Source organism: Aspergillus saccharolyticus, assembly GCF_003184585.1.
Source record: "Aspergillus saccharolyticus JOP 1030-1 unplaced genomic scaffold BP01scaffold_26, whole genome shotgun sequence".
Lineage (NCBI taxonomy): Eukaryota > Fungi > Ascomycota > Eurotiomycetes > Eurotiales > Aspergillaceae > Aspergillus > Aspergillus saccharolyticus.
Window position 1 is genome coordinate 226,733 of NW_020290636.1, and position 27,522 is coordinate 254,254.

At 53.5% G+C, this 27,522-nt stretch overlaps 11 protein-coding genes across 11 annotated transcripts; 4 read left to right on the top strand and 7 right to left on the bottom strand.

The window, feature by feature from the left end:
• Nucleotides 1-531: 531 nt before the first annotated feature.
• On the bottom strand, nt 532-2,739 carry BP01DRAFT_358496 (AGC family serine/threonine-protein kinase). Its single transcript, XM_025575446.1, has 2 exons — nt 2,605-2,739; nt 532-2,481 (listed from the first exon to the last, which is right to left on the bottom strand). Exon 2 carries the CDS (start codon nt 2,372-2,374, stop codon nt 635-637), a length of 1,740 nt encoding a protein of 579 aa, XP_025429512.1. The 5' UTR covers nt 2,375-2,481; nt 2,605-2,739; the 3' UTR covers nt 532-634.
• BP01DRAFT_358497 (uncharacterized protein) lies at nt 2,608-3,125 on the bottom strand. Its single transcript, XM_025575447.1, has one exon. It carries the CDS (start codon nt 2,925-2,927, stop codon nt 2,712-2,714), a length of 216 nt encoding a protein of 71 aa, XP_025429513.1. The 5' UTR covers nt 2,928-3,125; the 3' UTR covers nt 2,608-2,711.
• Nucleotides 3,126-3,500: 375 nt separating this feature from the next.
• On the bottom strand, nt 3,501-4,787 carry BP01DRAFT_358500 (dihydroneopterin aldolase). Its single transcript, XM_025575448.1, has 2 exons — nt 4,721-4,787; nt 3,501-4,636 (listed from the first exon to the last, which is right to left on the bottom strand). The coding sequence occupies exon 2, from the start codon at nt 4,492-4,494 to the stop codon at nt 3,595-3,597; it is 900 nt and encodes a 299-aa protein (XP_025429514.1). The 5' UTR covers nt 4,495-4,636; nt 4,721-4,787; the 3' UTR covers nt 3,501-3,594.
• Nucleotides 4,788-5,419: 632 nt separating this feature from the next.
• BP01DRAFT_300830 (putative pre-RNA splicing factor Srp2) lies at nt 5,420-7,384 on the bottom strand (the record flags this gene model as incomplete). Its single annotated transcript, XM_025572010.1, has 6 exons — nt 5,420-5,803; nt 5,858-5,954; nt 6,014-6,087; nt 6,512-6,672; nt 6,804-6,932; nt 7,333-7,384. 6 exons carry the CDS (start codon nt 7,382-7,384, stop codon nt 5,420-5,422), a joined length of 897 nt encoding a protein of 298 aa, XP_025429515.1.
• A 1,423-nt stretch (nt 7,385-8,807) lies between these two features.
• On the bottom strand, nt 8,808-11,234 carry BP01DRAFT_402665 (electron-transferring-flavoprotein dehydrogenase). The gene is made up of 3 exons (XM_025578656.1): nt 10,905-11,234; nt 9,286-10,804; nt 8,808-9,234 (listed from the first exon to the last, which is right to left on the bottom strand). The coding sequence occupies exons 1-3, from the start codon at nt 11,200-11,202 to the stop codon at nt 9,135-9,137; spliced, it is 1,917 nt and encodes a 638-aa protein (XP_025429516.1). The 5' UTR covers nt 11,203-11,234; the 3' UTR covers nt 8,808-9,134.
• Nucleotides 11,235-12,211: 977 nt separating this feature from the next.
• Nucleotides 12,212-13,309, bottom strand: BP01DRAFT_358504 (uncharacterized protein). Its single transcript, XM_025575449.1, has one exon. It carries the CDS (start codon nt 13,143-13,145, stop codon nt 12,585-12,587), a length of 561 nt encoding a protein of 186 aa, XP_025429517.1. The 5' UTR covers nt 13,146-13,309; the 3' UTR covers nt 12,212-12,584.
• Nucleotides 13,310-14,741: 1,432 nt separating this feature from the next.
• BP01DRAFT_384465 (putative TATA-box-binding protein) lies at nt 14,742-15,747 on the top strand (the record flags this gene model as incomplete). The annotated part of the gene is made up of 4 exons (XM_025577512.1): nt 14,742-15,010; nt 15,086-15,173; nt 15,252-15,666; nt 15,731-15,747. 4 exons carry the CDS (start codon nt 14,742-14,744, stop codon nt 15,745-15,747), a joined length of 789 nt encoding a protein of 262 aa, XP_025429518.1.
• A 907-nt stretch (nt 15,748-16,654) lies between these two features.
• BP01DRAFT_358508 (alpha-L-rhamnosidase) lies at nt 16,655-19,757 on the top strand. The gene has a single exon (XM_025575450.1). It carries the CDS (start codon nt 16,916-16,918, stop codon nt 19,664-19,666), a length of 2,751 nt encoding a protein of 916 aa, XP_025429519.1. The 5' UTR covers nt 16,655-16,915; the 3' UTR covers nt 19,667-19,757.
• A 128-nt stretch (nt 19,758-19,885) lies between these two features.
• BP01DRAFT_393376 (class I SAM-dependent methyltransferase) lies at nt 19,886-21,235 on the bottom strand. The gene is made up of 2 exons (XM_025578232.1): nt 21,015-21,235; nt 19,886-20,936 (listed from the first exon to the last, which is right to left on the bottom strand). Exons 1-2 carry the CDS (start codon nt 21,122-21,124, stop codon nt 20,003-20,005), a joined length of 1,044 nt encoding a protein of 347 aa, XP_025429520.1. The 5' UTR covers nt 21,125-21,235; the 3' UTR covers nt 19,886-20,002.
• A 129-nt stretch (nt 21,236-21,364) lies between these two features.
• Nucleotides 21,365-22,352, top strand: BP01DRAFT_358510 (uncharacterized protein). The gene is made up of 2 exons (XM_025575451.1): nt 21,365-21,522; nt 21,656-22,352. The coding sequence occupies exon 2, from the start codon at nt 21,686-21,688 to the stop codon at nt 22,175-22,177; it is 492 nt and encodes a 163-aa protein (XP_025429521.1). The 5' UTR covers nt 21,365-21,522; nt 21,656-21,685; the 3' UTR covers nt 22,178-22,352.
• A 204-nt stretch (nt 22,353-22,556) lies between these two features.
• Nucleotides 22,557-27,172, top strand: BP01DRAFT_393377 (putative ABC multidrug transporter; the record flags this gene model as incomplete). The annotated part of the gene is made up of 9 exons (XM_025578233.1): nt 22,557-23,210; nt 23,270-23,814; nt 23,863-24,368; nt 24,418-25,024; nt 25,075-25,927; nt 25,976-26,182; nt 26,231-26,390; nt 26,448-26,887; nt 26,950-27,172. 9 exons carry the CDS (start codon nt 22,557-22,559, stop codon nt 27,046-27,048), a joined length of 4,071 nt encoding a protein of 1,356 aa, XP_025429522.1. The 3' UTR covers nt 27,049-27,172.
• Between the last annotated feature and the right edge of the window lie 350 nt (nt 27,173-27,522).

Genomic DNA, 27,522 nt, shown 5'->3' on the forward strand with positions numbered 1-27,522 from the left:
AATGATACCGATACTGCTCCTTGATAGCGGACTTTTGCTGAGAAGGCAAGCGCTAGTGAAAAGAATCCAGAAGTCGTGCTCAACCAGCTGAAGGGTTTGCAGCTAACCTGACCGTGAAAGATCAATCCATAACGCTGCCAGTATTAGGAAATTGATGAGGCTATCGCTATGACTGACTGCTATTGGCAAGCCGCTGATGCAGAGGATGGTGTATCCTGTATCGGATTGTACTCTATTAGCAGGCCTGATGCAAGGAAGAGTTCTGGCCATTGGCTCACATTTACACCGAAAGATATAGTTGATCAGGGAGTGGGTACAGACATCCAAAAGTAGCTTGAGCTGACGCAGAGTTGCTTCCAGCGTTCGCGCTGGGAAGGGGGGGGGGCTTAGCAAGCCGTTCTGTCGTTGATCTTGGTGGGTTTGTTCGTTATCGTAGGGGCATAGTAGGGGGACTAAAACACCTTATATTCGACGGGATATTAAGATCACTGCACAGATGAAGGCTTCAAGAGGAGACCTTGTGAGGAGGCGGTAGGATTAACGATGTATCTTAACTTCCTATGCAATTCGGCTACCATGAACTATGCAGAATGTAGTCTAACTAGCGGTTTCACCCGGGTCACCCTCATATCACTCATACCCCAATCGCCTTGTCCAGCAAACTGCTCGGTGCCACAAAACTAAACCCTCCAAACGGATTGCTCTCCCCCAACCCCAATGACACCGCCGGAACAGCGGCCTGAGACGCCTGATAGCGTTCGTCGAACCCATGAATGATCGGACTCAGCGGCAACTGCGTAAAGTCCACCGAGAAGTTCTCCGCCAGCGCCGGATCCGTGACCACCGGGTTGATCGGCGGAGTCACCTCGCGCCGCTCCAGCGCTTTCCAGTCGATTTTCCGGAAAAACCGGTGGCTTTTGATCGTCTGCAGATCCTTGGGCATGTGATAGCCCAGACGCTTCGACGGCTCCTTCCGGAGGAGGCGCGTCAGCAGATCCTTGGCATCCGGTCCCAGAAAGTAGGGCAGCGCTAGTTTCTGCTTCAGGATTTTCTCCTGCAGCTTGGCGTTGTTGTTCGCTCTGAAGGGCGGCGATCCGGTCAACAAGTCATACCCCAGGGCGCCCAGGGACCACCAGTCGCAGGCCTTGCCGTACGGTTTCCCCTGAATGACCTCCGGTGCCATGTACTCGATAGTCCCTAGAGACGAGTTGCAGCGGTCGTCATCACTGACAGCAATTTTGCTCAACCCAAAATCCGTCAAGAGAAGGTGGCCTTCCTTGTCCAGCAGACAATTCTCCGGCTTAAGATCCCGGTAGATCACCCCGACAGTCTGGTGCAGATGCTCCAGCGCCAGCACCATCTGCGCCATGTAGAAGGCAGCCGCATCCTCGTCGAACATGCGCTCCAGGGCCAGATGGTGGAACAGCTCTCCGCCTTCGGCGTACTCCAGGATGAGGTACAGCTTCTCGTGATCCTGGAATGCATAGAACAGCTTCACCACGAACGGGTGGCGGTTGACGCTCTCCAGAATCATGCGCTCGGTCTTGGTCTGCTCCACTAGCTTTTTGTGAACGGTGATTGACGCCTTACGAAACTGCTTCTGCGCATACAGCTTCCCCGTCAGCACGTGACGCACCAGCAGGACCGTTCCGAAAGATCCCTTGCCTAGGCACAGCAGGGGCTCAAAGTCGTCGGTCGTCATCTTGCGACACAGCTCAGTGCGCACGGCGCGCCCGTTCGATGCCTGTTGCGATTTCTCCTCCTCTACCGCATCGGCGCTGACGTAGTCGTGGTCCAACGGCACCTCGTAGCTGGTCAGAACCTCCGTTTGGTCACTATCCGAGCAGACGCTAGCGTTGCTGGGCGTCTCCGAGCGGGCACCCTGCCCGGACAGGCTCATCGAATCCAGCTGGAGCTTCAGGGCGCTCACCCCGCACCCGGTCGCAGGTTGCACCAGCGGGCTGCTAGGGCCAGTCCCGGTAGGCGCGGGGGGACGTGAGCTCGGAGCGCGCGAGCTGCAGGCCGAGCGATCCGAGTCCTCGTCGCCAGAGCCGCGAGGAGTGAATCCGCGCACGGTCGAGAGGGCCGGTGCCACAGCTGGCGCGGCCTGCTTTTTCTTCTTCTTCCGACGGTCTGCCTTGCCGGCCAGGAGGTTTCCGTTCAAGGCCGGCGCAGGAAAAGGCTTGCCGCCATTGACACCCGCGGGACCATTCAATGCAGCCTGGCGATCAGGACTACGGGCACTGATTCGGAAGCCGGTTTCCTGACCATCGCTCATGGTCTGGTCCGGGCGAGAGTGCGACATGTCAGCCTGTGGGCTGAAAACATCCCCGACCGAAAGGTCATCCGGGGTCATGGGTGCCGGAAAGTCCATTTGTGTGAAGTCGCGAATGATCGCAAAGACACGCGGTACGAATCGAAACGAGGCCGATTACAGGCCCTCAGGCATCGGCAAATTCAGGGACGCCCGTTAGCGGCAGCCTAGTGGTAGTCCAAACGGTCAGGTCCCATCAGGCATAGATACATAACCAAGCACGCACGCGGGGTAATCCACAGCCGGTTTGCAGACCCCAAGACGCAAGGAGGTCAGACTGTAAAACTTACTCACACCAATTGGTAAAGGACAGATCCGAGACAGCCTGCTTCCAACACTTGTGGGAGTATTGTGCACAAAGGCCTCAAACTCGCACCGAATTACCGTCCGCCCTTATTCAGGACGGACCCTGGACCCTTAGCCAAATCACCTCGCCAGCAGTGAAATCGGGCGAACGAGCGGATGACACGGCCTGGGTGCCAGCCAGTGTGGGATATCGAGACACCGTCAACGAAGAGAAAGAATTGGAGAAAGCAAAAGTGTCGATAGGGGAGCCAGCGGCGGAGCGGACTTGAGCGAAGGACAAAAGCGTGGAGGGCGCAGACAGGCACATAGAGATACAACGGGGCTCGGCAGCCAACGAGGCAATGATGAGATGAATATGAGGAATGAGGAAGAGAAGATATACACGACACACACAGGAAAATGTGTCTTCTTCTTCTTAAGGACTAAGGACCAACAAGATTCCCTTTTTCAAGGAGGGGGTGAAGGGAGGCGGAGGGGAGAAATTAAAGGAGGAGAAGAAATCAAGGCAAGGCTCCATTGGGAAGAAGCTGACCTCTGCGAAACAAACCCAAAAAGGCCGATGATGCCCGCCCTAAAATCAGCCAATCATCACTGGTCGGGTGCTAAGCGACGCTAGTCCAGATTGGCGCCGGGCTGCATCACGTGGCTGTGTCATTGGTCAGGCCTCCCTCTGCAAATCATCATATACGAGGATGATATACTACTACGTAGTAAGTATAATCCTATCACAAGAACAACTCAAATATACTAAAATAACAGCAGTACATCCATCCTACTCGAAAAATGATTGCGACCGGGTGATCTGCACGCCAGATCGTTCTACAAACGACAACGCGCTGGGCTTCTGAACCAACACCGTCACTCGTTCATTGCCAAACTCCACCGTCACAATGCGCGCCACAAAGGTAGCCAGCGCCTCCACCGTCTGAAAACTGGTGGTTTCGATCCGCTACACCTCGAGTGTTAGCAGTCGCTCAACCGCAATCAGCGTCCCACAAGCTTACCTCTGCCACAGCCCGCGTCATGGCCTGGTAGGTATTGATCACCGTAGATCCCCAGGGGAGCTGCCCGGGACCCTTGAACTCCAGCGAGACAATCACCGCCTGCTTTTCCACCCGCTCGTGGGAGTTGACTCCCAGGATACAGTAGCACCGGATGCCGTCAATCCGAAACTCCTCCTCCAATACCACCGGGCACCGCTCCGACTCCGCCAGGTTGTCCACAGCAGCAGCCCCGTTGCGCGATCGGTAACCCCACACAGTCACGCTCCGATATTTGAGGCCCTCCTCCGCGCGCAGCAGCGCTTTGGGTAGGTGCAGCAAGACCTCACACTGCCCAAACACCCCGTCAATGGCCGGGGGCGCGGACGGACTGAAGATAGCCGCCTGCGCCTGCGCCTGAGAGCCCGCCGACGCACTGCTCCGGCGCCGGCCATCGTGGTGCACATGCGACATGCGACGGACCCCAGCGGCGGTCTCGTCGAGGAGACCCAATCCACAGTTTGCGACAATCCCCGCCGTTAGCCGCACATCTTCCCCGAGAGCAGCCCCCAGCATCTCGTCCCGTCGACTGCCGTCAATGCTGACCATCTTCTGCGCCGAGACTTCCCCCGCGTGGCCCATCGTGCGGATATCCTCCTCGAGGCGGCGGTAGAGCTTTCCGTAGTCCAGAGACAAGGAGACATCGTCGGCGATAGCGGCGGCCACCGCAGAGGAGTAGGATAGGTTCAGCGATGCGGTGCAGGGCTGCGGCTTGCTGGGACGGTGCCATGGATCGGGGGCCGCGGGGAGCGTCAACTGGATATTTTGGAGCCGCACGCTGTCAAGCACCGGAGGATGGGATGGAATATGGACGTTCACGCGTTGATCGGCCATGATGCCAGCTTCTGGTTTTCTGGGGGTGGTGAATTCGAAGAAGCGGATGATGAGGGAGAGGTGGGCGAGCTGTGAGGGAGGGAGCCAGCTCTCTCAGCGGGTGACCGTCGGGAAGATGCTGAAGCTACCGAATTTCGAGACCCTGCCGGTGACGTCAGCCCACAAAAACGTCGAGGTGAATTCAATCAACCTGAAGACAGGTAACTTTGGGAGAATTAACTCGCACTCAATGAAGCTCGGGCAAAACCTGTCTATTGATTGCTATCTCAGTGCGATAGGCGGGGGGAGGGGAGTAGTCGAGTCACAGGCAAAATAATAGACGGGTGGGGGGATCCTCCATCTTAGCGCGGGGAATCGGTTTTCTTGTTGCCTTGTGGCCTGGTGGCCTGGTGGCCTGGTGGCCTAGTGGCCTGGCGGTCTCTTACACCTGGCAAATGCATCTTAGATAAGTTTACTAAACCCATTCCTCCCCCGTTATGTTCAAAGGAATTCTTATTCAATAGTTCCAATGTACACGTACAAATGTTCATGGAGAGAATGAAATTCACATCGTTAGATATTACGTCGCAGAGGGATGGTCGCATGCGGAACCTCAAGAGACCAGCCCAGAGCACAAGTTGTCGAATCATTGGGTCATCATACCACATCCAGTAATTGATCAGGAACACCTTCGTCTCTTCGTTCGTGATTATTTTTTTCTTCGCTGCCTCGTCTCGGCGACAGACACACCTCCGCATGTTATTTTCCGTCGTATCCGGTCCCGGAATGTAAGTGAGGGTGGCCGGGTCGATTTATTCTGGGGACCGGTAAAAGAAGGAACGCAAAATGAAGCAATTCGAGCAACAGGAATCACATCCATCAGAAAGCACAGTGGGTATCCGCCATGCACTTAATGAAACACAATCAAAACACTGCAAATGAGCCCCTACCAGTAACCACGGCGCTCGTAGGGCATGTACTCGCCCCGTGGAGGACTCCGGGGCCGCGGGTAGGCTCTGGCTTGCATGTAGGGGTCCTCATAGTGCCGGGGCGGAGGTGGCGGGCCATACGGATCCTCATAGGGTCGACGCGGAGGAGGATAGTCTTCCATACGAGGGCGAGGAGGCGTCCGGCGTCCGTACCCATCCCGCTCATAGTACTCCCGACGCATGGGGATTGGGGACCTTTCCCGGTAATGAGCCCGCGGGCTGTAGCCACGGGGTGCCGGGAATCTGCGGTCGTATTCCTCCATGGGGGGAAAGCTCCGGCGAGGGGATCGGGACCGGTAGGGATCCCGGAAAGAACGGTCTTCCGGAGGGAAGCTCTGGATCTAAATAAGATATGAACATTCTGGACTGGTTGAAGTTCTGTCAAGAGACCTTACATCGGCGATACACGTCACGCGGGATCCTTTAAATTCGCGCTGGTCGAGCTTCTCGACCGCAGTCTTCAAGTCGTTGGCGGTCTCAAACTCAACAAATCTTCACATGGCATTAACGGCAATCCGACGGGCATCCAGGGGAGAGGAAAGGTGACGCACCCTCTGCCAGGTTCACGACCAGTTTCGGAGTACACCACATCGAGGCCAGACTGACGGGCGAAGTCTTTCAAATCCTAGAGGATAAATTGGTGAGTTCATTTCCCGGTGAAGCAGATCAGAAGTCCAGTGGCTCCATGGGCTTAGAGCAAAAGTGTAGGCGAGGGGCCGGTCGCAGGGAGGACCCAAAAGACCAAATTCAAGATCCAAGGAAAGTTGTCCAAAAGCAGCAAGATGATTCCTTCCAGGTTCGTGTCGTCCAGTTCTCATCCTAACTCAGTGGAGAGCCAAGAGTGCCCGTTGTGTATTGAGTATGCATCCAGAAGGTCGACCAAAGTCGTTCGGAATATCCAAAACCAGGGCGGGCTGGGTACGTGCAGACAAAGGTGTAAAGATCAAAGAAAAAAAGAAAGAAACAGGCAGGGAATGTCAAGAAACGCCGATGAGCCGATGTTTGAAGGGTCCGTCTGTTCCTAAGGAGAGGGGGCTTGGGCTGCTAACCTGCCAACTTGTTTCCGGGAGTCCAGAAAGCAACATGCGGAAGATCGTGCGACGGGGGCGAGGCATGTTGGGACGGTCCATCGGGCCTGGGAAGTTCTCCTTGCGGCGCGGCCCACGGGCAAACTGCACAGTGAGTCGCTCGCCCTTGAAATCGCTGCCATCTATGGAAAGAGTCAACCCAGTCGGCCTGAAAGTTCGGCCAGTGGTATCACGTACGAAAGGCTAGAATTATCAGATATCAGTTCACGGTCAAGTCAGGTGCTCTGCGCTTGTGAGGAAGATAGAGACTCACCGGGAACGACATCTCGAGCATCCATCGCGTCTTCGTACTCGATGAATCCGAAGCCATTCATCAGTTTGATCTCTGTGATTTTCCCAGAGCCATGGGTGCTGAAATGTTCCTCAATATCCTGCTTGGTTACTGAATGAATGCTGCGGCGCCCATGTGGGCGCCACAGATAAAGGTCAGCTCATTGCGAAAACAAATGCACGGCGAACGATCCAAGAAAGGCAAATTGAGAAAGACCTCCCCAGCAGTGTCCGGGTCCGAGGGAACCCTGCGCAGAGTGGAGAGGAGGGCGCGCGCAGGCCTGGTTCCTGGCTAGCAACCCCAAACAGAGAGAATCTGACAGCAGGAAAGAGGTACAATGGTCCACTGAACCAGGTCGCTCAGGGGAGAATTCAAAGAAAATCCATCCAGACCCATGGCAATCCAATGGATATCCGTTTACTATGGCGCAGATGGACTAGAATGGATTCGAGAGAAGATATCCAGATTGTATGGAAAGAAGACCTTGAAGAACGGATAGATGGCTGCATACCATTGCGGGGAAGGTTCCCGAGATAAAGTCGGGTGTTCGAGACTTCAGTCATGGCTGGAACTCCGAAAGCAAACAAAGCAAGTTGCGGGGATGATCCAATCGATAAGGCAAACCAATGGTGGCCTCAGAAATACTTCCAGTTGTTGAGTGGATAACGAGCCACAGGTGAGAATACTGGCCTGCTTGTTGTTTTCTCCAATGGTGCGTACTCCAGGTATCTAATTGCGACAAGGAATGGTGGCTCGAGTAAGTAGGTGTTCCAGATAATCCGGGAGACGGACAAGACGGTCGAAATGTTCCGGATAAGATCAGTAGAGGTACGCTGGCCTAGAGCTGTGGATGGTGTGGCTGTCTGGGGCGCAATCGGAGGGAAAAGGAGAGAGGTGCGGAGGGGACAGCTGATGCTGGATTATCGTCGGAACGGGGTTGTTTATATGAGGAGCTCTGCTAGTTAGGGGTGGATGGGGATGTGAGTAAGGAATGAAGTATGGGAATGGCAGTTCAAGAAGCTTGACAAGGGGAAGGAAGAAATGAGGCAGAAGAGTTTGAAAAGTGAAGAGGTGGAGAGAGAGAGAGAGAGAGAGATGAGAGAAGATAGAGCGATCGTCACGGCGCGAAAAGAGGAGACGAGCAAAGAGGCGGGCGGCCGGGGCGGGCAAGTACTACTAACTAAGGTAAGTTGTTGACCGCCAGGGCAATTGTTCGGAGCCACTGGCGGTGGAAGGCATCCAATGGCGGGCGGCGCTCCCGAAATCGCCTCACTCTGCGGTTCCACGTGGCCCCGCCCTGTCCAGTTCCTGACTTTGCCTGCTGTACGGAGTATACACAGTAGGTATCGATTATCGTACCAAGTCTACCCAGGTCAGCTTAGGAAGAGCATTGAAGTGATAAAGAAGCAATGGAGTAGGACTTATATATAGAAGAGTATGGTGGAGCTTCTCATCTCACTAAATATAACACAACTAAGTATACTAGTATACATATATGATACCAAGTACTCCGAAGGGTTCTTGGCTTATAGTTGCAGAGATTTATATTTCCCGTTACTCGGAGTGTGCAACACAAATCAAGAATCCCCCACATTGCACCAAGAACACAGCTATTGTCTTACAGCCTCATCTGGTGTCTTATTGTGGAGCCCCAGGTAGTTGGCAGTTGGGATAAGAGATGTAGGCAATAGTAGTTTGTCCGAAACGTCCGAGGTATCGCCCACTACTGTGTAGTGTAGTATAGCCCTGAGGTTTTCCCAATCAAGTCCAAGTATCTACCATTGCACCAACCATGAGAACAAACTATACCAACAGCTCCTTCGCTTGGCAGAGAAGTATAGATAGCATGAAACCTCAATTTCATGGGTAATCACCCTCCCTTATCTTCATGAGAAAATAGGCTTTGAATAGGTCAATAATCATGCACATACTCTGTACTCTGCCGACAGATCCGTTGCAAGTCGTGAGAACGAACCTTTCCGGAAGACAGTCCGCCACTCCGGAGATTCCTCATCTGTGAGGTATAACACAGTACACATAGCATGCATGCTATAGATCACCACAGCTGAACCGCGGCTGGCCAAGCGGATGATCCGCGCCGGCCCCCGCTAGCCCATACACGGACTAGTGGCTTGGCACCACGCCTCAGGGAAAGTGGCTGTGGCCTCAACGATGCTGCTGTAGCCTGTACGGAGTAAGCCTGTAGGTACCGAGTGCCAAAGAATGAGGCGAATTAGTGTGGATTATGTACATGGTGCCACATCATCTGATCAACTATTTTTGCTTTTGCTAAATTACAATGGGTATGTCGGATCAGGTCTTGAAATACTTAGGTCCCTCGCCACCCTGGGGCGTCTGCCAGTTGATGTCTTGAGTCGGGACCTTGATGTCACAGGTCTTGCAGTGGATGCAACTGAGTATGGTTAGCATATGCATACGGGCCAGTTGCTTTGCTAGTACTTACTTCTGAGCATTGATTTGGAAGCGGACACCATGTTGCTTGCTGGGATCCTCCACATACTCATACACACCGGCCGGGCAGAACCGGTTCTCAACACCTTGGTACTTGGGCCAGGCGATATCCGTGTGCTTATCCCAGTCTTCCACCTGCAAATGGACAGGCTGGTCCTCCTCGTGGTTTGTGCCGGTGCGGCTGACGCTGGTGAGAATGTCGAAACTGATTACGCCGTCCGGCTTGGGATACTCAATCTTGTTGCATTCGGAGGCCAGTTTGGTGGCCTCAGCATCGGTCTTGTGGTGCTTGAGCGTCCAGGGCGTCCGGCCCTTGAGGATATACGCCTCAAGTCCAGAATACAAAATTCCACCGTAGAGACCGAGGGGTGTGCCGAAAGATGGCCGCATGTTGCGCACCTCGTACAGTTCCTTCCAGATCGACGACTTGCGCAAAGCCTCTTCGTAGTCGAAGAGGAACACACTACCATCAGGGTTACCCTGGAGAGCTGCGAAGGTGGACTCCGCAGCTAACATGGCAGACTTCATCGCGGTGTGCGTTCCCTTGATCTTGGGAACATTCAAGAACCCGGCGCTGTCACCAATGAGGGCGCCACCGGGGAAAGCACACTTGGGAATAGACTGGAAGCCACCCTCGTTGAGGGCACGTGCGCCATAAGAAATACACTTGCCACCCTCCAAGACTTCCCTGAACAGAGGGTGGTGCTTGAGTTTCTGAAACTCCCCATAAGGCGACAGCCAAGGATTCGGGTAGTCCAACCCAACTACCAAACCAATGCTGACCAGGTTGTCGCCAAAGTGGTACATCCACGCTCCACCATAGGTATCCGAGGGAAGGGGGTAGCCAAGGGAATGTGTGATTTCACCGGAATTGAACTTCTCCGGCTGGATCTCCCAAATCTCCTTCAACCCGATACCATACGTTTGCGGTTGGCTGTCGCGACGAAGGTCGAATTTCTTGGACACTTGCTTGGTCAAGCTTCCATGACAGCCCTCAGCCAGCAAGGTGACTCGCGCATGAAATTCCATACCCCGTTCGAAACTGTCCTTCGCCTTACCGTCGCGACCGATACCAAGATCGTTGGTTGCGACACCAAGAACGGAGCCATCGGGCTTGTAGACAACCTCACTGGCCGCAAAACCGGGGTAAATCTCGACGCCAAGTTCCTCCGCCCGCTCTCCCAACCATTTCGTAAGCTCGTTCAAACTGATGATGTAGTTGCCATGGTTGTTCATCTGCGGCGGCGCGGGAAGCGGGAAAGACGAGTTTTGTGTCAGAAAGCGCATCTTATCCGCCTTCGCCGGGGTCGCCCCCTCGAAGCGGGATGGGTTGTCCTCCGAAAGCCAGTCGGGCAGAAGTTCGTTCAAAGCCGTCGGTTCGAGGACGTTGCCTGACAGCACGTGGGCGCCCAACTCGCCGGCCTTTTCCAACAAAATGACGCGGAATTCCTCGTTACCGGCTTCGTTGGCTAATTGCTTCAGTCGAATAGCGGCGGCAAGACCAGCCGGGCCTAAGTCCAGCGACGAAACAGACAACGGTCAGCCACTTGACACTCTTCCACTTGCGCTATGATGACACCCTCGTGAATGAGTCAATGCGGGGGTCCTTACCGCCACCGACAATGCAAACATCCACTTCATCCGATTCTCTGTCCAGCTGCCGGGGGTCAAAATTGCCATCGTCGTCGGTAAACCTTCGTGATACCGAATGCGAGAAGGCGCGTGTCTGAGCGCAGGTGAACAGCGTTCGCGGGCGTATCGTTCTGCGATAGGAGGCTGACAAGGAGCGGTTCGAGGGCCGCGCGGAGGTTGCGAGTGATGACAAACAGGCGGAAGCCTTGGGAAGGCGCAAGGAAGAGGCACGCAATTCGCGCCTCAACCAGGGCAGCACGGCGCCTTTAGAAGCCATTACGAAGGCGAGGAAGAGGTGGTTGTAAAGAGGCTGAGGGAGGTGAAGGGGGTGGAGCCAAGATCACAGTAGCGCTAGAGGTTGCAAATTCCTATACTGGGGCCAACTGCATGATAAGAGAGAGGAGAGATTGCGACAGATAGAATCAGACAGCCGCAAGCGCAGTGCTCTAGCGACCCACGGAGAGGATAGAATGGTCGCGATGGTCCTGTTTAGAGATATCGTCGACAAGAGAGGTTTGCAGTTAGTGTAGAGTAACAGTGACACACACAGGTACTAGAACCAGAAGAGGAGTCACTCTCCGACCGACAGATTGAAGCACTGATCCAATGAAGGAATGGGTGTGACTAAGAGGTTGAAGAAGGGGATTTTGGGGGGGGGGGGGGAGGGGAGAAAATTCGGTGGTCGGCCCGAGGTAACGGCGGCCAATGGAGAGGCGGATAATGAGAATCAACGCTCCCTCGCAATCTTTTGACTGTACCTCTTTTAGTTACTTCCGCTCATACAGCCGTGACTCCCGCCCGTCGGGCCATGCGAAAAGAAGAGCAACAGCCAGTTTCTGCTGTAGGCTACTAGATTATACACCCAACTACCCACTGTTCACCTTCCGTCGGACCCTGAAGAGTTACTGATCGACTCCGTAGCTGTTCTGGCACATACGTCGTGATGATAACATGGTTCGCGTTGCACATCTTGCCCTCCTCATGTACTGATAGAGGTCATGACACTTCCAGTTGGGCCAAAATGTCACTTTGCCGGAGATAGCCGTGGCAACAACCGCAGCAGGAACCCTGACCTGCAAATCACATGAAAGCACCAACCATTGAGTAGGTAGAGATTATGTACAGAAGAGTGAATATAACGAACCAGAGCCCTGTCAGCCCTCGATGACGACACGCGATCGAGATGTCATGGATGTTTCCCGGTTGCCTGCCTGGCCTTATCTTCCTGACAATCATGTGATGAGGGAACTACTCGACACAAGGATTGTGGCGATGCAGCCACAATGACAGAATAAATAAAGAAGCATCATGATACACAGCACTCTGGAATCTGGATATGGCACAACGCGTCTTTCAGGTCATGTGGTTTAACTTATGTACTTTATCTTAGCAGTGACTCGTTGCAAGTTACCGCCGCATCTGCTTCTTTTTTTCCATCCATATTCCTTGCCGTATACATTGAACTCGAGCAGTATCTAGCTATGAAGCCTAATGCGAACCATTCCGAGTCCGAAACCAAAAGCCGTTGAAAAGGACACTTGTCCGAATTACGTAGGCCGGGTCAGCAACGGAAGGCATGCAGCATAGCGAATGCGAGTCAAGAGGTTGAATGCTAAGCTTGAGAACTCGGTACAGCGCCAACACTGGTCGAGTTTGAGATTAAGATGGAGGGATAAAAAGTGACCAGTGCATCAAAGGCTGCAAGTTGACCGAATACCGATCGAGCTGGTGGATCGAAGCTGATGGTCTGAGATCCGGGGTAAGATTAAAAGGCAGGCTGGCTTGTCGACGGGCGGCAGGCAACGCCAAATGAGAAGGACAGGAAGACGCGTCCAGCTCGATCGACCCCATGACGCGACCGGGGCTTGAAACCCTTTCCAAAAATTTTTTTTTCTCGCTCCCATCCGTTGTTGACCCATCTTGACCCATCAATCCTTCATCCTCTTTCACTGATCCTGCATGGGGACCACACTTAACACAGCAGATGTTTGGTCGCACGCCTTCTGGAACCACAACAAGCCATCGGGCTAGGATCAAGGCAGCGCTGAACCCCCAAACAAGCTCATGGAAAGAGACAGAAACCGGGCTGTGGTTGTTGCTAGATGCTAAAGCGGCAGGAGGATGGACGGTGGGTGGTGATATGGCGGGCAGACGCGTTGTTAGTCTATCTCTCCCGGTATCGTAACTAATCGCCGAGAACAGCAAGCCGGGCATGGGCATGATTGGAAGAAAGTGGAATGGATGGACTGTGCGAAAAAGTAGCAGAGTGGATCGCAGGAGGAACGCGGACTGGCTCAAGTCGAGTGGCTGCAACCACGGCGCTGGTCGGGAAAAAAAAGTAAGGGGGCGACAGCCAACGAGAACGGGTGCACGCCAGTGGAGCCTGATGTTGGTTTCTGCCGATCAACAAACCAGCGCTTTGGGCTTGGGGGGGAATTGTGCTAACCGTGCTGGCTGAGAAGTGAGAACTGTGAGAAGTGGGCGGCGGTGGCCACCCTCCAAGAGCCGCTAGTGGAGCCTTAGCTCCATAGTGTCCATAGAAAGTAGAAACTCGACACACTGAACATGCTGAAAAATCCTCCCTCGAAAAAAATACCACCCCCAATCCATGGGTGAGTGTCGCTGCTTTTGCCGCCTTTCGCCGCCGGGCCCAGCCCCCCCTGACGCCAACTTCTCTCTCCCCTTCCCTTCCTTTTTGCCCTTCCCTTCCCTTCCCTTCCCCCCCCCTCCCCGGCGGCTGTGAGTCAGCCTATATAAAGGCCCAACCTCCCACTTTCGCGTCGTCGTTGGAATTTTGATTCTGGTCTTGGCACCGCCCGGAAAGCCATACAACTCTTCCCGCCCGCTATCCTTCCCTCCCCTCTCCCTCTCCCCCTAATCCTCTCCACTCGTACAGATCACAGAGCCGCTAAATTACTAGCTGTCTCTGTTGCTGCTGCTTTTCGCGCTGGTCTAAGATACTCGGGAAGAAGTTCTTAGGAAAAGCTAAGAAATAGGAAACAGGTCGAAGAAGTTTTTTCTTATACCTTTTCCCTTTTTCTTTTCTTACTACGTCTGTTTCAGATTCAGTTACTGAAACAGGAAGGTTGCAACCTCAGGTTCGCATCTTCGCCGCTCTCTCTCTCTCTTCATTCACACAAAACCACATTCGCACCTTCTCTCCATTCGCAGATAGACATCACCAATTCCAAAAAAGGAAAAAAAAAGTTTTGTTCATATCACGTGCATTGCACTGTCTTGACACTCCCTATTCACTACTGTTCCTGTCCTTCTGCTATAACTGCAGAAGTTGCCTCGAGTTGCTCCCTGGTCTCTCTTAGAAAACACTTGGTTGTGCTTTTCTAGCTCTCAATCCTCACTGCCTTTCGACCCATCACTCCATCTGGGTTCGTGGTTCTTCGATATCTGTCAGTCCAGACTCTTGTCACCTTGACCTGATTGACTTGACTCGTGGGTTCTTGTTGGTTTTATCTCTGGCACTCTACCTCGCTCCTCCTGTTTCTTCCATTTGAAACGGTTCGTTGCTTGTGGGCAGTGTTGCTGTTGGAGAGACATTGAGTTGTCCATCTCCCATTAAAGGGTACGTGACTCGCCGCGGCCAGGTTTTTTGCCACCCGACCGACCGCCTTTTCTTTGTCACTTCCGCAACCACCAGATCAAATCGATCCTTATCTCATTCACCTTACTTTTTGCCTTCCCTTGTCTGTCTCTTGACTGACTTGAGATTATCCCGGTGCAGACTATCTTTCGAAAGTTCTCATCATCTCCTCAGCATCGGCTGGTCTTCGGCTCGAGTAACCTTTTACTCTCGTCGCGATGGATTCTCTCACAACTCATCCCGCCACTGCGCAGCAGGCCCGGGCCTTCACTGGTCCTGCCTCTTTGTCTTTTCCCGGTGGTGCTGGTGATCTCACGCCGCCTTCCGAAAAAGACGCACAAATGGCGATGGCTCAAGGTACCAACGGAGGTATGAATGGTCAGCAGCAGGGAGCGAATGCCTCAAACGGCAACGGGGTGGCGCCCGCAACTCCCGCTGCTACTCCGGGTGCCAACGCACCAGGAAGCGGCATTGTGCCTACGTTGCAGTGAGTATACTCTTGCTGTTCTCATCCTTCTGGGTTACCAGATTGCTGAACATGGATTTTTTTTTCTCTTTAAAGAAACATCGTCGCCACGGTCAACCTTGACTGTCGCCTGGACCTGAAGACGATTGCGCTTCATGCAAGAAATGCGGAGTACAACCCAAAGGTATTACTTTCCACACCTCCCTGAGCTTGGCTTGTCAGGGGACAGTGTGGCTGAACTGGTCTTTTTTCTTTCTCATAGCGTTTCGCGGCCGTGATCATGCGTATCCGAGAGCCAAAGACGACTGCTTTGATCTTCGCCTCCGGCAAGATGGTGGTTACTGGTGCCAAGTCGGAAGATGACTCCAAGCTGGCCTCCAGGAAGTACGCCCGTATTATCCAGAAGCTCGGCTTCAATGCCAAGTTCACGGATTTCAAGATTCAGAACATCGTTGGCTCCTGCGACATCAAGTTCCCGATTCGCCTGGAGGGTCTGGCTAGTCGCCACCACAACTTCAGTTCCTACGAACCCGAATTGTTTCCTGGTCTTATCTACCGCATGATGAAGCCCAAGATCGTGCTCCTGATCTTCGTCAGTGGCAAGATTGTCCTCACTGGTGCTAAGGTCCGTGAGGAAATCTATCAGGCTTTCGAGCTGATCTATCCTGTGCTTTCGGGTATGCACTGCTACTCCTTCACTTCTCCCATCGAGGTGATCCGTTAACTAACCTGTGTAAAAAGATTTCCGTAAAGTTTAAAAGGGCTCTTGTGCTCGCAACAGGAAGATTGCCTGCTCGCTTTCTTCCCCACCACCCTTCATCGACATGTATTAACAAAACTTCTCCTTGCTCATCGATTCGCCGTGAGCGCGTCCTATTTATGCACGCCGCTCGCGGGGTCGACTAGTTATGCCTTCTTGTTTCTTCGCGCACGTCACGATTTCTCATGCTAGCATTTGCACGGCGTTCTAGCGACTCGGACTTTCTTACCCGGTTGTCTCTTTTTTCCAACTCAAATCGACTCACCATCTTAGATAGTCGCACACCGCAGATCAAGGGGGCGGTACTGTGCGCTGGTCGAATGGTTGCCTCCTTCTAATTCCTGGCTTTTCCGTTCTTCGCCTTCGGGCAACGCCGTTCACATTGGTTCGCTAATGGTGCGATGGCTTTAACCTCTGATTGTTTTGTTTCAGTCGGAAGGCTTTTCAACACCTCGCAGTATGCAAAAGACCAAAAAAACTTTTTCTATCTTGTTGTTTTAGATCATTACGGAACGTTATGGCAGCGGATGAATGATACTGGGAGAATGAGGGATTCGGGGCTGTGCCAGTGGTTATGGCTGGTATAATTACGAACTCCTGGTTACCATACAAAAAGAACTGAATTACTTGTCCCTCTTTGCTTCGTAGAACACCTTGGTAGTGTTTTGTGTTCTCGTAGTGTGCTGATAGCCAGGTACGACCGTAGTCTGTTCGGTAGACCGTGCAGATCTGGTTGCGATGCTTTCACATGCCTCCATTGCCTCTGCTGTACTCTCCCCGTTAGGCATTGGGCATCAGGTGACTGACATGACTGGGTTTGCGGGGAAGCAGCCTGTTTCGGCATGGTTCACCCCGAGAGCCATTTTGTCAACCATGCCTTCAGACACCATCTCTAACCACAACACCTAAGACCTTGCAACGGGGTCCTTTTCTCCATCTACGATGCAGACTTTCATTCAGCGACCAGAGACTTGAGGCTTGAGATTATGAATCTTCAACTAGCGTTCCTCCTATAGCTTCAGCTTTTCGCAGTCGGTTGTCTCGGGGCAAAAATAACGCGAGTTCTTCTATATGAAAGACGGGACTTCTCTCTGTGAAGACTAATGATCCATCCCTTGCAGACACACTAACAACACTTGATTCTCTCCTCTAGTGGTAACCGCAAGATGACACAAATTGTTAATCTCACATTCGAGCATTTCCCTACTGGGTTTGGGATCCAGTGTGCCGCGCCGCGTCTGTCGTGGAAGGCCGCTTGTCCGAAGGGGAATGCCCGCGACTGGACTCAGACCTCATACGAAATTGCTGTGAAAGCACCCGAATTTCCCCCGGAGGACGAAGGTCAAATCTACCGAGTCGACAGCTCCGAGTCGACATGGGTGCCTTGGCCGGGTCCTCCGTTGCGCTCCCGAGAACGGAAGCTGGTCCGCGTGCGCGCTCACGGCACCTGGATAGAGATGACAGAAGAAAATGACACACCAACGAGAGAACGAGCGGGCTTCACTGCGTGGTCCACGTGGATTGGGGTGGAATGTGCTCTGCTCACCCAGCAGGACTGGTCCGCAGTCCCTATGGTGCACCCGTCGACTGGAGGCGACCGCACCCTCAGGCCGGTAGTTTTCCGCAAATCCTTCGAGCTTCCCGCTGGATTTGGCGCGGTTGACCGGGCTAGGCTCTACATTACAGGGCTGGGCATGTATCGAGTTTATCTGAATGGGAGGCGCGTTGGGGATCACGAGTTGGCGCCCGGTTGGACGAGCTACAAGCATCGAATGGCGTACCAGGTACACGACGTTTCTACCGGAATTGCAGCGCGCAATGTTGTAGGTGTTGAGGTGGCTGAAGGGTGGTATGCAGGTCGTCTTGGGTTTAATGGTGGCCGGAGATGCTTCTACGGTGATCAGATCGGCGCCATCGTTCAATTGGAGATCGTTGGCGCCCGGAAGGATCTTCTGATGCAGGTGGTGTCGGACAGCAGCTGGAAATGCAACTTCAGTCCCCTCGTGCGGAGCGAGATCTATGATGGCGAGTGGTATGATATGCGTGAGGAGCTGGGAAACTGGCACGGCGACCCCGACTACCCGGAGATGACAACTTGGAAGCCGGTCATGACGCTCGCGCAGCCTACGGCGGCATTGGTTGTCCCTCGAGCCCCCCCTGTACGCGTTACACAGCATGTTACGGCACGACGCTTGCTTACTACCCCATCAGGGCGCTTGATTCTCGATTTCGGTCAGAATCTCGTCGGTAGACTCCATGTTCGCGAGTTGCATCTATCACCCGACGCTGAGGTGAGATTTACGCACGCGGAAGTGTTGGAAAATGGAGAGCTGGGTACACGTCCACTGCGTCAGGCCGAATGCACCGATGTGATCATTTCCTCTGGCGAAAACCTCAGAGACTGGTCTCCGAAGTTTACCTTTCACGGTTTTCGCTTCGTGCAGGTGGATGGTTGGGACCTGCGGTCCGCGTCGCTCTCTTGGCAGGAGAATATCACCGCGTTGGTACTACATACGGATTTCGCGCCCGCAGGTGGCTTCGAGTGCTCACATGGGGCGATTAACCAGCTACATCGAAACGCGTGGTGGAGCATGCGAGGCAATTTTGTGTCCATTCCAACTGACTGCCCCCAGCGAGACGAACGTCTTGGCTGGACTGGCGATATCCAGGTCTTCAGCCCTTCAGCCACCTTCTTGTTCAACTGCGAAGGGATGCTGGCTGATTGGCTGGAGGATATAGCCGCAGAGCAGCATGATGATGGCGGCGTGCCTCCACTAGTGGTGCCGAACGTGCTCCAGCATGTGTGGCCCCCAATGCCGCAAGCGGTCTGGGACGACGTGGTCATCATCCTGCCATGGGTTATATACCAGGCTTCGGGCGATCTGGAACTTTTACGCCGCCAGTATCCCAGCATGAAGGCATGGCTGGACCAAGGCGTTCGTCGAGGTGAGGATGGGCTGTGGGATCCAGATCATTGGCAGCTTGGGGACTGGCTTGATCCTCAGGCGCCATCCGACGAGCCAGGCGATGGGCGTACTAGCGGCGCACTGGTGGCAGATGCCTACTTGGTGCGCGTTACGAGAATCCTGGCTCAGATCAGTAGGCTTCTCAGCCAAGAAGCCGATTACGCGCACTATCAGCAGGAATCTGACCGACACCTGCAAGCCTTCCAGGCCAAGTACGTGACGCCACGCGGGCTAGTGGCCGGCGATTCTCAAACAGCATACGCTCTAGTCATTGTATACAATTTGATAGACTCGGAACCCCAGCGCACTACCATCAATTACCAGCTATCGCGCCTAGTGCGTATGGCCAAGTTCCGCGTGGCCACCGGCTTTGCCGGAACTCCAATCATCCTCCACGCCCTCAGTCACAGCAACAATCTCAGCTTGGCGTATCGGATGCTGCTGGAGGACAAGTGTCCCTCATGGCTCTATCCGATCACCCAGGGGGCGACGACCATCTGGGAGCGGTGGGATAGCCTCTTGCCGGATGGGTCGATCAATCCCGGCGAGATGACCAGCTTCAACCACTATGCGCTTGGCTCGGTCGTCCAATGGCTTCACGAGACGGTTGGCGGGCTGATCCCTCGTGAGCCGGGGTGGAAAACTGTCCTTGTGTCTCCTCAACCGGGAGGACCTCTGACCTATGCGGCTGTTTCGCATGACTGTGCGTATGGACGCTGGTCCTGCCGATGGGAGTTGACCGCTGTGGAGGGCGGCGATGGGGAGCGTAAGATGCTTACTGTTGAGCTCGATGTGCCGCTGAACGCAACGGCTATCGTGCGGCTAGGCTGTGAGCAGGATGACAAGAAGGTTGGATCAGGGCATTATCGGTTCCAGGTTCCCTTTGTTGCTCAGCCTTATCCGCCTGAAGCCATCGCTCCCTTTATCACCAATCCCGGCCAGGGTCTCTGAGTCTCTGTTCTAATCTTGGGACCCAGCCTAGTAATAGTATAATGTTCATCAAGTAAGGTAGTCTCACCACGAGATTTACACAAGCTCTCAGCCACTGGCAAAACGCCTATGTCGCCTGAAAGGTCACTGATCCTCAAGTTTTGAATAAATCCAAGGACTCCATTGCCCACCGCTCAGGCTCTACCTAGCACTCTATGGCTATGATTCTATAAACACACACGCGTAACTCCACCCAAGAACCACATACATACATATAGTATCGTACATCCAAATTCACAGTCTCAATCATAATCACCGTTGAAGTATCCTTCCCAAGAGGCTCTTCCTACCAACCCTTTATTTTTCACACGCCGCCTTCCTCGGCGGTCTTAGGACATACTTCCACGTCGTCCCAAAATGCCACCGTTTCTCCTCCACAACCTCCAACCCACTCTCCCTCACAATCTCCCCAATATCGCGATTCCACCAACACCCATGACGATCCGCATGCGCGGGCGCCAGATTGTCCAGCACGCGATTCAACCAACCATAATACGAACGACCATGCTCCAGCAACAAAATCTCCCCTCTCTGCGGCTCAACCAGCGTCCCCAAATGCCTCAGCGTCCCCACCGGATCCGGCAACGAGCACAACCCCATTGTCTGCACCACCGTATCAAAACACCCCCTCTGCCGTTGTTTCGTATTTGTGAGTTTCTGACTCGGCGGCGTCACCTGCGCCGCATCCTGCACGCGGAACTCCACCCTTCCACTCCTCACCAGCTCCGGATGCACCTCCTTGAATTTCTGTTCTGCAATCTCCACCATCTGCGGACTCAGATCCACAAACGTCACGCTCTGGCACCCCCGCATCCCAACCACCCCTTTCTTCTCATCGACCAGTCCCCGTCGCGGCTCAAAATCATAGTACTCGATATTCCGCCCCGTGCCGCAGCTAACTTCCAAAACGTCACCGCGCGCGCGCTGTACTAGCTCCCGCCGCTTGCTGCCGAGTCGCATGAGAGTTTCGGACATGTTGACGTCCGCGTCGAAGGTGCGCGCAGTGCGGTTGTAGCGGTCGGTCACGTCGGAGGAGACGGCGAGGGATTGCGAGTGTGTCACTTCGCGGGTGTAGGAGGCGTAGAGGTAGCCAATGTAGGTACTTATGCCGAGGATGCTGACGCCCATGATTGTCATCATGCGCGGGGTGAGGAGGGTGGTGGTCGAGGGGGGGTGGTTGTGGAAGTTGGTGAGGAGGGGGTTGGCGCGTTTGGAGAGCGTAGGGGTGGTTCTATAGAGAGAGAATGGAATGGTGTCAGAAGAATGGGGTTTTCGCTTTAGGGGGGCTTTATAATAAGAAAATATTTACCCTGATGGAGGTTGCAACTTGTGCTTTGGGCTGGGGCGCGGAGCTGCTGCTGCTGAGGCTGCTCCCTTGGCCGATTTGAGCCCGGCTCGACCGACTCGTGAGGCGCTCATTGTGAGGGGTATGCTGTCATGCAGTTGGAATGATGAGCGGGAAAGGTCCGAGGGAAGGGAGCGGACTGAACGTGTTGCTGTTCACGCCATGAGGGAGATACCGAGATCGGGTTTTGAGGTTGAGATCTGGAGAAATTGCGGGCTGCGGGCGGAGGTTCGGAGGAGCCAAGAAGTTAACACCGCCCGCCGCAGCCCATCACGAAACCAAGAAACTTCACTTCTACTACAACGGCTGTACAGTACCATTTCTTCCTCTTTTCTACAGTGTTTCTATGTCTCTTGAAGACGGTCGAAGTCAGTGATTCTTATTCGGCTAGTTCTCGTCAAAGGCAGTGCGCTTAGGAAAAGGATCATGCTCTTCAAGCTGTCTCTTATGATAGCATGATCATAAATTTGTGGTACGCTGCATAAAGTGTTTGTCCCAAGAAGACATTGCAATGAGTTCTACCCGACTGAAATCACGGAAAGTCTAAGCGAGAGGATGGCATGTTCTAGGACGATAATGGAAGGCTGACTGTCCTGTTCGTTTAGAGGAGCAATTGTCGCGTTTCTCTGACAGCAATGTTTCTCGGTCAAAGACACAAACTCGCATGTCTTTCGAAGCAAGGGATAACAGTCGCTACCGCCACGTGTTCGAGGGTCTGGACTTCATGTTTATTACAGCTTCATCAGCGCTGTTCTACTCCGTACTACTGGCGGATGCACGGCAACGACCTAGCAAGACCAATTTGCATATATCCGACATTTCATCACATCTTCCTCCAGCTTGATCAGACCTGTCGTTCTAGCGGGCCTGTCTCAGCGACAATCATGACTCAAAATCCGAAGAACCGCAGGTCTGCCAACGTCACGGATGTTCTGGCTCTGAGCTCAACAGGATCGAAGACAATCCGGCTGAAACAGTGTCGGAATAAGGCTGAGCAAGCTCCTGCCGAGGAGTTCTTACCTTTCGCACCCCTGGTAAAAGATTTGGTCATTATGGATTACCTGTCCAGGCACGGGGACCTAGCGCGGCCGGCTATAGATCAAAAAACTGCATTTACATATCCGTAAACCATTAAGCCATGACAAACAGCGCCTTCGGTGGACCCAACTCTTCATTCCCAGCCAATGAGCTTGTCTGGAAGCTTCGCGGTGGAGCTGGGCGGTTTTACGAAGATCGGTTTTACGGATTTGCGGATATGTGGATATAGACTACACGCACTCCTTATATGCCACGCAGAACGTTGACTATAATTAAGAGTCTGGGCTTCCTCAAGCTGTTAAGGGGTACAGTTTCATCGAGTCTCAGAGCTAAAGTGTGTCTGCAGATCCATCTTCATGGATAGTGATTCCTAAGTATGTGCTTCCAATCCGAGCAACGACGTATATATATTCGCTGACACATCAAAGCACGATTAGAGCAGCGATTTGATCGGACCTATAAACCACAATGGATACATCATCATCCTCAGGGACGTTAAATATGGAGTCGGGGAATGCTGGGATTCGAAAGCGCTTGACACTCACCTTCCGTGATGTCAGCGTGAACGTAACGGCGCCCGATGCCGCCCTGGGAGACACACTGCTGTCGGTGGCCGACCCGCGACAACTCACGAGCTGGTTTCAGAGGAGTCGAAGGCCCAAGAGGACCATTCTTAAGGAGATCACCGGTCAGGTCCGGCCTGGAGAGATGCTCTTCGTCCTGGGTCGCCCCGGCTCCGGCTGCACTTCCTTCCTTCGAGTATTATCCAATGACCGTGAGGCTTTCGACGAGGTGGTGGGCGAAACCCGGTACGGAAGTATGGACCACAAGCAGGCAAAGAAGTACCGGCAACAGATCTTGTTCAACAACGAAGATGACGTACATTTCCCCACGCTGACGGTCAATCGAACCATGAAATTCGCCCTGCGCAACAAGGTACCTCGCGAACGTCCAGAACATCTGCAAGACAGAAAGGCATACGTGCAAGAGAAGCGAGATGACATCCTGGGCTCCCTGGGTATCCCGCACTCGAAGAAGACCCTGGTTGGAAATGAATTCATTCGGGGTGTGTCTGGTGGCGAACGGAAGCGTGTTTCCTTGGCAGAGATGATGGCTGGTCAGGTATGGTCATGATTCTATCTTGAGTCTGAGTATCTCTTGCTGAGCTCGTGATATTACAGAGTCCGGTCCAATTCTGGGACAATCCTACCCGAGGTCTGGATTCCAAGACGGCAGTTGAGTTTGCGCGCATGCTGCGACGTGAGGCGGATCAGAACGAGAAGACGATCGTGGCTACCATGTACCAAGCAGGCAACGGTATCTACGACCAGTTTGATAAAGTCCTGGTCCTGGCAGACGGTATGGTGACTTACTACGGCCCGAGGGCGTTGGCCAAGGCGTACTTCGAGGAGATGGGCTTTGTCTGTCCTCGAGGAGCCAACATCGCCGACTTCCTTACCTCTGTCACCGTGATTACGGAGAGGATTGTGGCTCCAGGAATGGAAAAGAAGGTGCCTAGTACTGCAGCCGAATTCGAGGCCTACTACCGCCAGAGTGCGATATGTTCGCAGATGCTTGAGGATATTCAATCGCCGGAGAAGCTGGTGGATGAAGAAATCAATCTGGCTAATGCGGTGCTCCTGGAAAAGAGGAACCAGCATATTCCTCGGCCTCAGAGTGTCTACACGGCAGGTCTCTGGCATCAGGTTGTGAGCTGCACAATTCGGTGAGTAGGCTGGATATATGGGCCGTGACAGGTGCTGACACGTTGCAGCCAATTCCAAATTTTAGCCGGTGATAGGCTCTCGGTCATTATCAAAGTGGTCTCCGCAATTCTTCAAGCGCTAGTCTGTGGTAGTTTGTTCTACAACCTGAAGCTTGACAGTTCTTCGATCTTCTTGCGCCCTGGTGCCCTCTTCTTCGCAGTTCTCTATTTCCTTCTGGAGACAATGTCGGAGACAACCGCGTCATTCATGGGGCGGCCGATTCTCTCGCGTCAGAAGAGATTCGGTTTCTACAGGCCGACAGCCTTTGCCATCGCTAATGCCATCACGGATGTCCCTATTGTCTTAGTTCAGGTCTCCTGCTTCTCATTGATTCTCTACTTTATGAGTGCAATGCAGATGGACGCCGGCAGATTTTTTACCTACTGGGTTATTGTTGTCGTTCAGACCCTTTGCTTCATGCAGATGTTCCGCGCAATCGGTGCTCTCTGCAAGAATTTCGGTAATGCATCTAAGATCACTGGGTTTGTGTCCACGGTCTTCTTCGTCTACGGAGGTATGTATCATAGATTTGGGCTTAGCGAGCTGCACTCACAGAATTACAGGTTACCTCATTCCTTTCGAACAAATGCACGTCTGGTTCCGCTGGATCTTCTACCTCAACCCCGGTGCCTACGCCTTCGAAGCGTTGATGGCCAACGAATTTGTCGGACTTGAACTGACATGTGTGGAGCCCGACTACATCCCATATGGTTCTGGCTACCCGGACGGCGCCTCCCAATACCGTGGTTGCACCGTCAAAGGAAGCACAGACGGTGTGATTGATGGCGCTACCTACATCCGGGAACAGTACAGCTACTCCTGGCACCACATCTGGCGCAGTTTCGGAATTCTGATTGGGTTTTGGGCATTCTTCATCTTCTTGACTGCCCTTGGCTTTGAGAAGAATAACGGCCAATCGGGCTCGTCCGTCCTTCTCTACAAGCGGGGTGCCAAGTCAAAGCCAGCCGACGAGGAAACTGCCGCTGCCTCCAAGTCTGAGGGGAACGCTCTTGCGCAGACGACCAAGCAGTCCACTTTCACATGGAACCATCTCGATTACCATGTACCCTTCCACGGCGAGAAGAAGCAGCTCTTGCATCAGGTGTTTGGATATGTCAAACCTGGCAACCTGGTTGCGTTGATGGGAAGCTCGGGTGCAGGAAAGACTACGTAAGCTTGACCATATGCCCTAATAATGTGATATGGCTAAGATGATCTAGGTTGCTTGATGTTCTCGCCCAGCGAAAAGATAGCGGTGAGATTGTGGGTTCTATCTTGATTGATGGACGCCCCCAGGGTATCAGCTTCCAGCGGACGACTGGGTACTGTGAACAGATGGATGTCCATGAGAGCACGGCTACAGTGCGAGAGGCTCTGGTCTTCTCGGCTCTGCTGCGCCAACCTGCCAGCTTCCCCCGCGAAGAGAAGCTCGCCTATGTTGACCACATCATTGACCTGCTCGAGCTCAGTGATATCAAGGACGCTTTGATCGGTGTCCCGGGTGCGGGCTTGAGCATTGAGCAGCGCAAGAGGGTGACCTTGGGTGTTGAGCTTGTGGCCAAACCGACCTTGCTATTCCTGGATGAGCCAACCTCTGGTTTGGATGGTCAATCGGCCTACAACATCATTCGGTTCCTAAGAAAACTTGTTGATAGCGGACAGGCCGTGCTGTGTACCATTCACCAGCCCTCTGCTGTGCTCTTCGACGCATTTGACTCACTGGTTCTGCTTGCCAAAGGAGGCAAGATGACGTACTTCGGGGAGACTGGCCAGGATTCACAGAAGGTTCTTGAGTATTTTGCCAAGAACGGCGCCCCTTGCCCGGCCGATGTCAACCCCGCCGAGCACATTGTGGAAGTCATCCAAGGCAACACTGAAAAGCCGATTGACTGGGTTGACGTGTGGAGCAGGTCTGAGGAGCGTGAGCGGGTCCTCCGAGATCTTGAGGCACTGAACAAGGCAGCCGAGGCAAACTCGACCGGCGAGGAGGACCACCATGATTTCGCCACGCCAGTCTGGTTCCAGTTCAAGATGGTGCTTGAACGCTTGATGACCCAATTGTGGCGCTCACCGGTACGTTTGACATGTTATACACGAGTACTCTGGCACTAATGAGTGCAGGATTACATGTGGAACAAGATCATTCTTCACGTATTCGCCGCCTTGTTCAGCGGTTTTACGTTTTGGAAGATGGGAGACGGCACATTCGCACTTCAACTGCGTCTATTTGCTATCTTCAACTTCATCTTCGTTGCTCCTGGCTGTATCAACCAGATGCAGCCGTTCTTCCTGCACAACCGCGACATTTTCGAAATTCGAGAAAAGAAGGTATGTGTCATCGACCAGTCCTCGAAGATAACTGGCTAACATGCGTAGTCAAAAACCTACCATTGGATTGCCTTCATCGCAGCGCAGACTGTATCCGAAATCCCGTATCTGATCATCTGCGCCACGCTGTACTTCGCATGCTGGTACTTTACTGCTGGCTTCCCCGTCTCGGCTTACATTTCGGGACATGTCTACCTCCAGATGATCTGTATGCATTCACCCTGCATCGCCCCCCTCAGACCCAAGCAGAAGCTAACCATGACAGTCTACGAGTTCCTCTACACCTCGATCGGCCAGGCAATTGCCGCCTACGCCCCGAACGAATACTTCGCCGCGATCATGAACCCGATTCTCATCGGCGCCGGCATGATCAGTTTCTGCGGTGTCGTCGTCCCCTACGACCAGATCACGCCCTTCTGGCGCTACTGGATCTACTACCTGGACCCCTTCACCTACCTCGTGGGCGGGTTGATGGGCGAGGTCCTCTGGGACGTCAAGGTGCAGTGCAAGGCGTCCGAGTTTGTGCAGTTCAGCGCTCCTTCCGGCCAGACCTGTGGGCAGTACATGGCGGACTTCATCGCGAACAACACGGGCTACCTGCTGGACGCCACCGCGACGGGCACGTGCTCCTTCTGCCAGTATTCGAGCGGGGCGGACTATGCCAAGTCGTTTAATTTGCAGGCGAAGTACTATTCCTGGAGAGATGTGAGTTGCCTTTCTTTTCTATTGTTTGAGAGAGCGCCATACTAACTGGGTCTGTCTGGTAGACTGGTATCACGGCGCTGTTCTGTATCTCGTCGTATGCATTCGTGTTTCTGATGATGAAGCTGCGGAGTAAGAAGACGAAGAGCGCAAGGTCGGAGTAGTGCCTGCTTGGATGAATGCCCCCAGGATGCAGCGGGGTGCGAGGATGCCCCTGATGAAAGATTATGTGGATTTGCTTTACATTGGGCTTTAATGAGTGGCTGGCTGATTTCTGGGGGACGCCTTATGAGAGTATATAGATTAGATAGATTTGTTTAATAGAAGTTTTGTCACATACATTACAGCCCACTGACGAGTCTCCGGACAAGCTCAATGCGGCCAATACCTTCTCTCTCGATACGTCTATCCCATAGCGTCCCACGTTAGCCTCTCATCAGTCAGCATGGGGTTGACGGCAGGTTCGGCTGTTGAGCGGCCCCGGCTAGACCAAAGGTTCTTGGAGTTGAGGTTTTTGGGGGGCGAGGCGGGAAGTGGAGCTGACCGTGGGCTTGGGATCGTGCCGATAGGCCCGAGTTGTATACCTTGGGTTGAGTGATATCTTGTGCAAGCTGGAGCTTGAATTGTCTCGTGCTTTG